Source organism: Rhineura floridana, chromosome 8, assembly GCF_030035675.1.
Source record: "Rhineura floridana isolate rRhiFlo1 chromosome 8, rRhiFlo1.hap2, whole genome shotgun sequence".
NCBI lineage: Eukaryota > Metazoa > Chordata > Lepidosauria > Squamata > Rhineuridae > Rhineura > Rhineura floridana.
The window spans coordinates 34406975-34419277 of NC_084487.1; the positions used below are offsets into that span (position 1 = coordinate 34406975).

Here is a 12303-nt window from a genome sequence, read left to right on the forward strand (position 1 = left end):
TCGGGAAGTATTTCCAGATAAACATTTTAGGCTTGTGTCATCAAAGATCTCTATGAAAGCATCATATGTACTACCAAGATGATATCTCAGCGGTTTCAAAGCATCGATCCGACTCTCCCGTCTTGTTTCGCTCAATGGCTTAACAGTTATGCCTAAGTCTGATACATGGCTAGTTAGAATTTGCCAATGCTGAGTCGATGCAGAGAAATAATTATAGATCTGTTGAACCAAACTGAAGAAACTAGTTGCTTCCAGACAACACTTAGCGGCATCATTGACTACCAAGTTTAAAGAGTGTGCATTGCAGGGCACAAAGAAGGCATGTGGGATTATGTCCAGGACTCTCTTTTGTACGCCATTTTCTTTGCCTTTCATGTTACCCCCATTATCATAACCTTGACCACGCAGATTCTCAATTGGTAATCCCATTTGCTCAAGCTGTCCAAGAAGAGTTTCTGTCATAAAGGCACCTGTAGTCTCCTTTAGTGGAACAAATCCCAAGAAATGTACTTATGATAACCTCAGGCTCAGACATATCATTAACTGATGGTTTGATTACAGCAACATAACATGCAATCATTGTCATTTGTTCAATATGACTAACATCAGGTGTGCAGCCCAGAATAATTGAGTAGTTTTTGACTGAGTTTGCATGTGTTAAAATTTTCTGCTTTATAGCACCTGCTAGAAGCTGTATAAGCTCATTTTGGATATATTTTCCTAGGTAGTGAACCATTGTTTCTTGATATTTAACTCTGCACAAATGTTCATTCGTGCTAGGATCCAAAAGGGCTAGATATTGTACAAACTTCAAAAAAATTCCATTGCTGGTACTGTACAACTTTTCAGTTGTACCACAGAATGCCAAATTTTGTATGCCAAGAACTATGACCAAAGCAATCAAGCGTTCCAAGATTTGTCACCAATATTGTTCTTCTTGCCTAATTTTCTGCTAGTTAATATAATCAATTGTTTTTCCTTTAGATAAGCGCAATTCAAATTCTCTCCAGGTCTGATAGTTTTCTAAATGGTCAGTATTCCTAAAATTGCACAAACACGCTGTTACTCACTCGAGTATAAAAAGGATAAATAAAAAACAGAATATAGACATTTTTCATAAGACTTTATAATTAATTATATTCCATAGCACTGTTGTGGTATTTATCTTAAAATAAAAAATATAAATTGTTAGTTGCATTTTTTCCAAGGGTTAAGAACACTAATCTGTATAAAACTGTGCCCCTCAAAGGTCAGTACTGTGCCCCTCTGAGGTCTGTGCCCCAGGCGGCTGCCTAGTTGGCCTAATGATAGCACCGGCCCTGACCGGAGGAGAAAGTAAATATCATGCATCATAATGATGGACCCTTCACACGTGTAGTATATATTGTAATTGAAGCCTGCCATATTCTTATGGTCTGACAAGGATGAATATTCCACTTTTCTTAAATTATACTACAAATCACTAAAAATAATCAAGCAGTATTGTGTGTTCATGATCAGGTTACCTTCATACCATGCTCTCTCTCTCTCTCTCTCTCTCTCTCTCTCTCTCTCTCTGTATATTTGTGACAGTACTTTTGCTACCCATGGTAGTCATTTAGTGCTGGCACCCACAACACTTTTATCAATATATGAATACTGGCAGCTCATTTTTTGTTCCCAAAAGCTATACGTATATGACAATCTCCTTTACTCCCATTTTGTGGGTGTGTGCATGAATCTGATACTTCTGAATTTAGAAAGTTATAGCCGTTCTCCTCAGCCACATGAACTGTAGCAGAGATTCCTTCCTAAAGCCAAGAGGGCAGCGGCTGCAAACAACAGATGTAAGCAGAGCTCCCACAACTGTCAATTTTCGGAGGGTTTGCATTGAGAGGAGGGGAGGTGCTATTTTGATTGATATTTCACTGCTGAATATAAAGCAGAGGAATTCTTCTCTCCCTCCGCTTGTCATATTACAGGCCTGCATGCTCTCCACTGGACTTGTGGCTACTGGCTGTTGCATCTGACACATACTGGGAATAAAGAGCGGCTGAAACGATGCCAGAACCAACCAAAAAAGCTGGTAAGCTTAATAGTTTCTCTCTTATGCATCTCAGCAAAATGCAAAACGCTCATTTTGAAACCAGCTTGTGACTGAGCAGAGATCAGAGAGGGCAAACTTGATACAGCAAATCTGAGACATGTAAAGAGATTTCACAATCATTGAAACAATAGTCAAATGGTTTAACGGTTAAAGTTGGAAAGCTCAACTTAACTGAAGGGGAATTCTGGTTATGGTTGCATTGTGCAAGATTATTGTAATTGTTGTTGGTACAGTTTAATTTTCTGAAAGATCCCTTTTTTAATTACCAAGTGCCTAAACGTTCATAAGGTTAATCCTTCTTTATGTTTTCAAAAAGTGTATATTTATTATTGCAAATGAATCTCTGTTGTATGTTAACAGAAAGACTAGGTTTATAGGTTTGTAACAGTTTCCCTTGGATATTTAATGCTTCTGATAATACCATCCCCTTTACCCTACTCACTGTGTATCAAATTCTGAGACTATTTTTATGGCAAGACAGAGATGCTGTCATTGTGATTGGTTGCAGTCTGAGCTTTAGAGAAGGCTGCTATTCTTTCCAAGCAAAACTCTTACAAATTTGTAACATTTAGAACCCAGCACTCCACAATGGGATGATTATCTGGACTTAAGCCTTTTTTAAAATAGACTTTAAAAAAAAATTGGGAAGGAGGTTCCTCATCTTTCACAAATACAGTTTGCCAACAGCCCAAGTATTATCCTCATCACAAGCAGAGCAAAACAAATATATATTAAAGACATTATTTAATGATTTCTAAGAACAGTACTCATTTGTGTGATTAGAACATCCCAAAGACATTAACAGCAAGTAATAGCACAACCCTATACACGCTTACTCAGACATGTCACAGATCCTGTGCATGAATACTCTTAGCATGAATTCTCATGCTACAGTTTGATCCTGTATGTGCTCACTTGGAAGTAAGTCCTATTGAGTTCCATGTACCTACTCTCCAGTAAGTGGACATATGATGTTAGCTTTAATCTTTTTCCTCTGAGCTAAATCTGCCCATTTCCTTTGCCCTATTGTACAACATCTTAGTTGCATCTTCATAAGGCCACTACATGCAAGACAGCTTTCCTATATGAATGTTATGGTGGACAAACTACATATATGCCATGTGCAAACACTGTAATATATGAAACTCCACAATAAAACAGCAAACTAAACACCTTTCACTCTTGTTATAAACTCTCTCCTTCTTACCTGATAATGCACACCTTTTCTACTTGGAAGTGATAGTGTTTGCTTTCTGTGAAAAAGCCCTTACCCTTCTTTGGATTGGGATGTGGAAAAAAAGGACATTAAGCTACAGAGCCAACAACATTTTCTCTGTGTACTATGTTTGCTTCATGCTTGGACAATAACTCACTTCCATATTTGGGATCTGGCAAGGACATATCCTCAGGGCATATTGGATGCTAGCTCTGTGGGGTTTTCACCTTGTCTGTTAGCGTGTGGCGCGGATGTCTGGAGTGTTTTACAGTGAGCACTTTAGTAAATCTATTTCTTGTCCAACTGGCACCTTTGACATAGTGGATCTTGCTTGTCCCTTCTCTCTGTTGCATATTTTCTGGATAATATCCAGTAGGGATACAATGCTTAGAAGATTTTGCTTGGTACAGAAGATTGGATGAGATCATTTTCATAATCTTCCCAGCCCTAAAATCTATCATTGATATCTTCTGATAGCAGCCTTACCAGTTTAATGAGCTTTGGGCTGCTGTTGCTTCAAAATGTTTCCAATTAATCTTTCTGAACTTGATTGAAGGTGCTTTTTTTCGTGTGTACTATTTACATGGGCAGAATTATACTGCAAAATCTGCATTATTCTCTTTTGTTTTAGTTCTATAGTCAGGTCTCTGGCTAAGTATTTCCTTGACATTTTCGAGGATTGTTTATTTAGAAAGATTTCCAGTTTGCTGTATCAGATAAAGTATTTACACCTGATAATACTATCCTCTTTAACTTACTCTACAAGGTTTAGAACGTATTAGTGTTCCTTAGTTGCATGGGTTAGGAGGATCTTCATAAATAAGGTATATTTTTGTTATAATCACAAGTAGTGCAAAACAGATACATATTAAAGGCATTATTTAATAATTGTTAAGAACAATACTTGTTTGTGATGGGAACATCCTAAAGATATCAACAGCAAATCTGAAAAATGACATAAAATTTCTGGATTGCACCCAGTGCTCCAGTGATACTTCAGGGTGACAGCTGCAATGACTTAACAAAACTTGGTTCATCCTAAATTCTGTATCTTGAAAATTAAACCTTATTAAGGAAGAGAAACCCACTTTAATACAATGGCAAGCAATCTGCTGCTCATGAGAAGTGCTAATCAGCATTCAGTATTGGGACATAATTTCAGGTTTTAAGGGATGGCTTTGTTGCTGTCATTAAATCTCCACTCATCTTCACAATAAGAGGCTCTAGCAGGCAGGGATTTTGGAAGACATAGTAGTATCCACATGAGGGAGAAAGTTGGTCAGGTTGATCATTTAGGGTCTTACAACACTACAGTTTTAGGGTAATTCTGCAGGTTTTGTGAGAGAATTAGCAAGCTGCTTCTTTACTATTCCATTAAATATTCTTATTTTGCCGCCCTGGGCTCCTGCTGGGAGGAAGGGCAGGATATAAATCTAATAATAAATAAAATAAAATCAATAAAATTTGTGTGTATGTGATTTGATGAAGAATTGTTCCAGTAGATATGACTGTCTACTTTTTAAGTTTCCTGTTCTCAGTAGAGAGGCTGAGGAGCTTTCTGCAGGAGATAAAAGTTTTACCACCTCCAATTGGGATCCAGCACCTTACAGGCCTGAGCCCAAGGCGGTGAGTGTTGATAGGCTATAAGGGTCAGCTTGCATCCTGGCATTGCTCCCTAATGCTGGAGGACAGTCATGTATGAAGTACGAAAATAGCTGTACCAAATGTACAAGCAAATGTGAGAGCCTAAATCTGCACCCAAATTACAGCCAACCTTCCTTCTAAAGTATCCTATTGGTAATGCAAATGGCTGACACATATATATGGGAATATCATTTCTGTCTGAGAGGGTATTACACTGGACAGAGGACTTATTTTTATTTATTTAAAATATTTCTTATCCACTCTTCATTGCAAAGCAATCTCACAGCAATTTACAATTAAAATGGAAGCATATAACTCAGGGACCTTCAGGTTTGGTGACTAAATGTGGCCCTTCAGGCCTCTCTATTTGGCCTTGGGGCTCTACCGAGCCCATGCACACATACACCTTGAGTGCTTATGCCTCACTGGATTATGTCCTTGAACTGTGATAATGCCTCTTGTTTGCCTGGAAGAAGGATGGAGGGTGTGTGTGTGAGTGTGTGCGTGTGGACGCACGTGCACAGAAACCTCTAGGTCTTGTATGGTTGGAATATAACCTACTGTACAAAGATACAATTCACATCCATTGCTCCTCCCACTTTTGCATCTGGTCCTGCCTATCAGGAAGGGTAGCCCCTGGAAGGCTGTCCATGAGGGAATGTGTCCTTGGGATGAAAAGGGTTCCCCATCCATGATATGCCATATTTACAATCAACACTTTATAAAACAAGACGGAAAAAAATGAACAATAATGAATAACCAAAGTTAAACAGTAAGAACCAACAAGCTGGCACCAAAACTCCTAAGAATTGCAGCCAACGAAATCTCAGAGGAAAGGGAATTCCATAACTGGCATGTTACCACCACTGAGAAGGCCCTCTTCCTTGTTGCCATATAGCAAATTTTGGCTGATTGCAGCATAGCCAGGACAGCCTTCCCCCAGGACTTCAGCACCTGGACAGGTCTGTATGGGAGGAGGTGTTCTTTCAAATATCCAGCACCTTGAACTTGGCTTGGTAACATATTCTTGGTAACATCTTCTCCACCGGAGGCTGCTCGATTTGGGCAGGTGGGACACTGCCCCAACAAGCTCAGTCTGTCCTTAGCTAGCCCCCACCTGCCAGCCTTCTTACTTACAACCAGTGGAAGGGGTGACAGCTTCCTCCTCCTTAGGTTCAGTGTTGCCCCTTTTAGACCTCAGCAGAGAGGAGGAAGGGGACAAAACTAGAATTAGCTAGCTCTGCCTATGATTGGCTTGACCTCTGCCTACTGTTTGGGCTACCTTTGTAAGGAAGGGGGGGATATAAATTTTATAAAACAACAACAACACCTGCATTCCGCCAGTCTTTGTGGGCCCCGGCCACCACTGCTTTTATCAGAATCCATTTTAGCTGCAGCATTTGGGCAAAGAGGTGTTTTGCCTGGCGGGCTGACTCACATATGGGTTGTTTAACTTTCAGAGCCAATCTGTGTGTAAAGTTGGTTGTTCAAGAGAATGTTCAAGTCTCATTTTCCCCCCAGTGATCTTTTATTTTGTTAGCCATGGAAGAACTAATAAACAGCGTTTTAACTCATAACTGTCCACTTAAAAAAAAAACTCTTAAGAGAAGAATCCAGGCCTAGGCACTGTGTTGAATTCCATTTGGCAACTTGCCTGCATAGCAGATCCAACTGTAGACAGAGGACCTGAATTCTGTTGTGATGCAGAGACATCTTCTGCTACTTTCAAAGATTGTTTTCATGTCCACCACCTCCCAAACTTCCTCCCATGATATCAGATTAATTTTGACCTTCAACCTCCCACTCTCTGCTGTTTGCTTCACAAACATTCTCCTTCATCTGCTTGAAGACAAATCCCAGTTAACAATAGCCTACTTAAGTCAACATCTTGCCTATTCTTTATCAATTTAGTGAACCAGCAAAGTGTTGTCATTTATCCCGCTATCCAGAGCGATATCAAGCACTTCTAAGACTTTGTAAGCTGAGTGGAACACTTGACTATTTCTCATTGTACATCAGACACCCCGCCCATGGTCATTTCAGAAACTACTTCAGAAACTTTCCTGGGTTGCAAAAAAACTTCTTCCTCTGTGTGTGGGCTGTGTGCCTACTGCTCAAAAAGCACAGCTGAAAGGCTCAGCTGAGCATGAAGATCATGGCTTTCCAGCTTGAGGTGTGAAGTCATAATCCTCAATCCATTTTTGCTGAATCCAAAGTGACAATTCTGATCAACTTCTTCTTGTTCTTGTTCATCATCATCATCAAATTGATCATCATTTTCTCTTCCTTTTGGAAGAAAACTGGGTAGAAATATTGTAATGGAATGCATATATGCCCAGGAATAAAGTCTGAGAAAGAAAGAAAGAAAGAAAGAAAGAAAGAAAGAAAGAAAGAAAGAAAGAAAGAAAGAAAGAAAGAAAGAAAGAAAGAAAGAAAGAAAGAAAGAAAGAATTTTAGGCAAGGTTGGCTCTACTATTAGACAGAGTTAGACAGCTACCTCAGGTGGCAGATGAAGGGCTATTGGGGAGTGGTGGTGAGGTGTTGGGGGATAGATAAAGCTATGTGCCACACAGCCTGCCATGTGCCCCTTAAGCTAGCCTGCTGCCGAAAATGTGTGAGGACACTGTGCTGTCAGGAGTGTTGAAATAAGATTCAACTACCAGTCTGGTGAGCTTCTGTACATGGAATTGAGGGGGTAGGCTCCACCTTGACCCTTCCTTCGGGCACCTAAATGTCTTCGGACAGCTCTGTGTTAGGCAAAGGTTGCCTTTCACAAAAAGCCTACAGAGATAGACAGGAACATGCAATACGTGGTTTCCTTTTCAGAACACTAGAGGGTGTTCTGTATGTGCAGGACACAGCTAATGAAATCTGCTTTTACTCTTCCCTTAGATGCAGCTGTTGTGCAGACATATAACCAGGTAGTTCTTTCCCTTGATAACTCCTAAATATAATACTTAAACAAGGTTTTGTGAGGATGTAAAAAAGGTGTACTGTACTACACCTCTCTTCTGCAAACTAGATTTGTTCTCTTTAAGTGTGAAAATTTGTGTCGTAATTATAAAAGTTATTTTTAATATTTTATTTATTTACGGTATTTATATGCTGCTTAATTACTGAAGTATTTATTTATTTATTTATTTATTGCATTCATATCTCTTCTTTCCACCAAGGAGCTCAAGGTGTTGTATGTTGGTTTAGCCTTTCTGTCTTCACAACAACCCTGTGAGGTGGGGTGGGCTAAGAGACAGTGGCTGGCCCACAATCACCCAATGGTGGTAGCTTCATGGCTGGCTGGTGGGATTAATATCTGATATCTTCTGATACTGAGATGTTAGGAAAGGATAGGTTATCCCACCCTTGTTTCAGAACCTGGTACCACATTGACTTTAAATAGTAAATAAGTAACATAAGGATAATTGTGCTGAAGTGACAAGTGACAGGATGACATTTGGGAGTGCTGTTAGATCCAGCTTTTTTTTAATGAATACTCACTTGGAATCAGTACCTCACAGCACTGTTTGCCAAGCTCTGTTCATATACTAGGTGCAACCTTTCCTGGGCAACCATAATCTTGTCAGTTTTTTGTGCCTTGACATCCAGTTTAGAACATTGCCATGTGTTGTATATGGAGTTGCTTGTGAAAAGCATTCAGAAACCTCAACTGGTTCACAGCTTGGTAATCAGGTTACATTTCACTAATATTAAAATGTTTTCACTGGCTTCTAAGTTCTTCCTGGACAGCGCCGGCATCAGGCATGACTGGGCCCTTGATCACCAGTCTGCTCTGGGCCCACGGCACCTGCCTGCACCTACCTCTCCCGCTGTGGTAAATGCTGGCCACGCTGCATGCGCATGGCTACCATCAACCAAGATGGCGGCAAGGGCATCAGCCCCTTAGGGGAACCTTGGCCGTCATCTTGGTTGATGGTAGGAATGCGCGTGCAGCACAGCCAGCATTTACCGCAACAGGAGAGGTAGGTGGGGCGTCGTGGGCCTGCATGGTTGTAGGGGGGGTGTCTGGGAGCGCCCTCTCTGTGAGAGTCGGGAGCTGCCGCTGCCGCAGATCGCAGAATGGGAGTTCTACCCTCTCAACCTAAGGAGGGGCCCTTCAGGGGCCCCTCTGAGTGCCAGGGGCCCACAGCCAGGGCCTGACCTGGCCTCCCTCTAGCACCAGCCAGTAATCATGAATAATGGCACACTAGCAGATCCAAATAAGTTTCGACTAAATGTCTTTCTCAGATCTTGTTGTAAATGTACTGTCCTTGCCTTTTTCAAAAGAGTGTTTGAAAGATATTCTTGTTTAAAATTCTTTATTGGCTAGAAACCGTCTATTGGAAGCAGACTTGTGCATTAATTGTTACAAGGAGTCAAAAAGCATGGCATTTCTATAAGGAACCCCACATCAGATTTCCAGAGAGGGGCATCCTGGCATCCACAGATGATTTCAGCCTTCAGCTAATCCTCTGCCCCCCTCTCTCTGTGCTTTCTTCTAAATCTCTCTCTTTGTGCTTCTAAGTTGTCTCTATATTTTTGGGTGGGGTTCAATCACATAATAGCAAATCCAGTTTGCACAATTAAAGTTGATTTGGAGCTGTTGCGCAACAAACCAACTCACCCCACCTCCCCACCCCCAGTTGGACTTTTTGGGATAAGTAAAGTGACAGGCAAATGCACCGGGAAGTGTGAGATAACCTTCTTCACGCAGTGCATTTCCACTTTCACATAGTGCATTGTAACCTTGTAGCCAGGATGGGACAAATGGGTGCTTCACACACACACCAGGTTTTTTTGGTGGGGAAATTATCTTTCTAATTTGTGACATGACAGACAATGTCACATTCTAAAAACCCACTTGGAAAATAGAACAACTGTCTCTCTAGTCCAGATCCCACCCGGCATGACCCTCACAGCCTCGGATACAACAGGGTGTTATATTAAAAGTGGTCCAGCATCTATCCCTCACATTGCAAAAGCTGCTGTTCATGTGTCTCCATCCTGGACGGACATGAGATGGCTTGATGAAGATGAAGAGGGGTCCCCACAGAAGACAGCTGCCTCCTCTAACCACCCACTTAACCCTATGAAACCAATTATATCAAATGTCAGCAGACTAGATTCAACGCCTGAGGCAATCGTTTCCCTTGAGACGGAACCTGGACCACCACATATGGCAGCGGTGAGACAGAATTTATCATCCATCCATCCTACCTCAACCTGACAAATAGTAAATCATCCTACTTCACACTTATTATTCCTTTCGTGGAATATTTCTGGCTGGAATAATAAAGCCTCAGACCCAGCCTTTCAAGACTACCTCAAAAAGTATGATACTATTTTCCTACAAGAGACCTGGCTAAGAGGGGATCTTAATTTAAACGGTTTCACAACATACTCCCTGGAAGCTAGCCCAAGCACAAAGGGGGGCGCCCCAAAGGAGGTCTGAGTATACCTGTTTCTACAAACCTGCGTGCTTTTACCATCAAACCAGAGCCCCTTGTGGGGCTAGCTACTTCCTTAGTGGTTAAGTTCAATTGGGCTCAGCTATTGCTTATAAATGTATACTTTCCTCCATGTCACCAAAAAGAACCAGCGAAGGCCGCTATGTCCAGATTAGAAGACTATATTGTTAAGATGACGTCTCTGCATCCGGATGCCCTGGTGATTGTTGCGGGAGACTTCAACGCTAGAATAGGTTTGAGTGATGAGGCTCTCTATTCCTGCTTCCAAGAGCCACACCCGGCTATTGATGGGGTCTACAACATACCCGACAGACAATCAAAAGACAAAGGATATAACTACTCTGGGCTCTGCCTTATGCAAATGCTGAATAAACTGAATTTAGTCCTGGTAAATGGGCTGGTGGAAGGAGATTTCAATGGCGAATTTACTTTTCTTTCCAGATGTGGAACATCTACCACTGATTTTTTCATTGTCTCCTACAATTTGTTTCAGGCAGTGTCCTCGTGTGTAGTAGACAATCGCTCTGAAAGTGATCACCTTCCTCTAGCCCTCTCTCTGTATTGTGGCAACCAATCTATCTAAGCTGATCAGGAACCAACCCTGGATGAAGAATTTGAAGTATGTCCAACACGCATTAGGTGGTCGGCCAAGACAGAAAGGGATTTAAAAGGGATATTAAATTCAGACAGCTGCCTTCGCCTTCGCGAGACTCTTGCAACAGTGACCTCTGTGAAAACAACTCTTGAGACTTTCCAGCAATTGCTCCTTGCCCTACAAAGCGCCTTATACCCTAAACCTACGTCTAAGATCTCTTCCCAGGTATGCAAGTCCAAACCTTGGTTTGACCATGAATGCTTAGCCCTGAAAAAACAACTAATTGTAAAATACTCAGCCTATAGAGATAAAAATTCTCCGACATTACTCTTAGAGTGGTTGGAGCTGAAGAAATGTTATAAACATCTAGTAAAAAGGAAAAAGAATCTAGAGCAAAAAGAAAATTGGCAATGCTTATTGAAAGCCTCTTGACTAAAGGATGCAACAACTTTTTGGAAACTGGTCGCAAAGGGTTGGCCTAAACCCGCATTCTCCTTGGACTATCATATTTCAGTGAATACCTGGGAATTGTATTTTAGTAAAATCTTTGCTAGAGAACAGACAAGACTTCAGCCCCCCAAGTCTGACACAAGTGATTTACCTGAATGGCCACCCGTTACCGTCAAGGAAGTTTCCGGCCTAATTGTCAAACTAAAACTGGGCAAAGCTCCTGGGGCTGACAATATTCCCTCTGAAGTCTTCAAATCCAATGCAGAATGGTGGGCCCCAGTATTAGCAGCTCTTTTTACAACCATAGACCACTCTCCTTGCATTCCTGAGGATTGGGGTCTTGCAATAATTATTCCTATTTACAAAAAAGGTGCCAGGTCTGACCCTGCCAACTATAAACCCATCAGTCTGCTAAATATTGTTAGTAAGATGTATGCCAGCCATCTACTCGAGAAACTGCAAGCTTGGCTGGAACAAGAAAATATTCTCGCTGACGACCAGGCGGGTTTCAGAACGAATCGTTCCACCATGGATCATGGACTTGTTATTCAACATCTCATGGAGAAATATACGGCCAAATCTGGGGGAGCCTTGTACTCGGCCTTCATTGACTTTAAATCAGCTTTTGGCCTGATCCCAAGAGACAGACTCTGGGAGAAATTTGAGGCCACTAATATCGATAGACGCTTATTAACACGTATACGCTGTTTATATGAAAATACCTACTTACGTGTAAGGTGTAATAGCGCCTGCCATTTATCTAACCCTATTTCCACCTGTATGGGGGTTAAACAGGGGGGCATTCTAGCCCCCACACTGTTTAACTTTTATAATAATTCTTTGGTTAATA

At 41.4% G+C, this 12303-nt stretch overlaps 1 protein-coding gene across 6 annotated transcripts in view; it reads left to right on the forward strand.

Moving 5' to 3' along the window:
- The first annotated feature begins 1768 nt into the window (after positions 1–1768).
- Positions 1769–12303, forward strand: part of MYBPC1 (myosin binding protein C1) — a 165506-nt gene continuing 154971 nt past the window's right edge. For 5 of the 6 annotated variants that reach the window (XM_061638844.1, XM_061638847.1, XM_061638849.1 and 2 more), the window contains exon 1: positions 1931–2065. In XM_061638844.1, the coding sequence (XP_061494828.1) occupies positions 2041–2065 (25 nt within the window). In that variant the 5' untranslated portion in view covers positions 1931–2040. Of the gene's footprint in view, positions 1827–1930; positions 2066–12303 lie in introns of those variants that run through there. The other variant, XM_061638845.1, reaches the window with a different exon arrangement.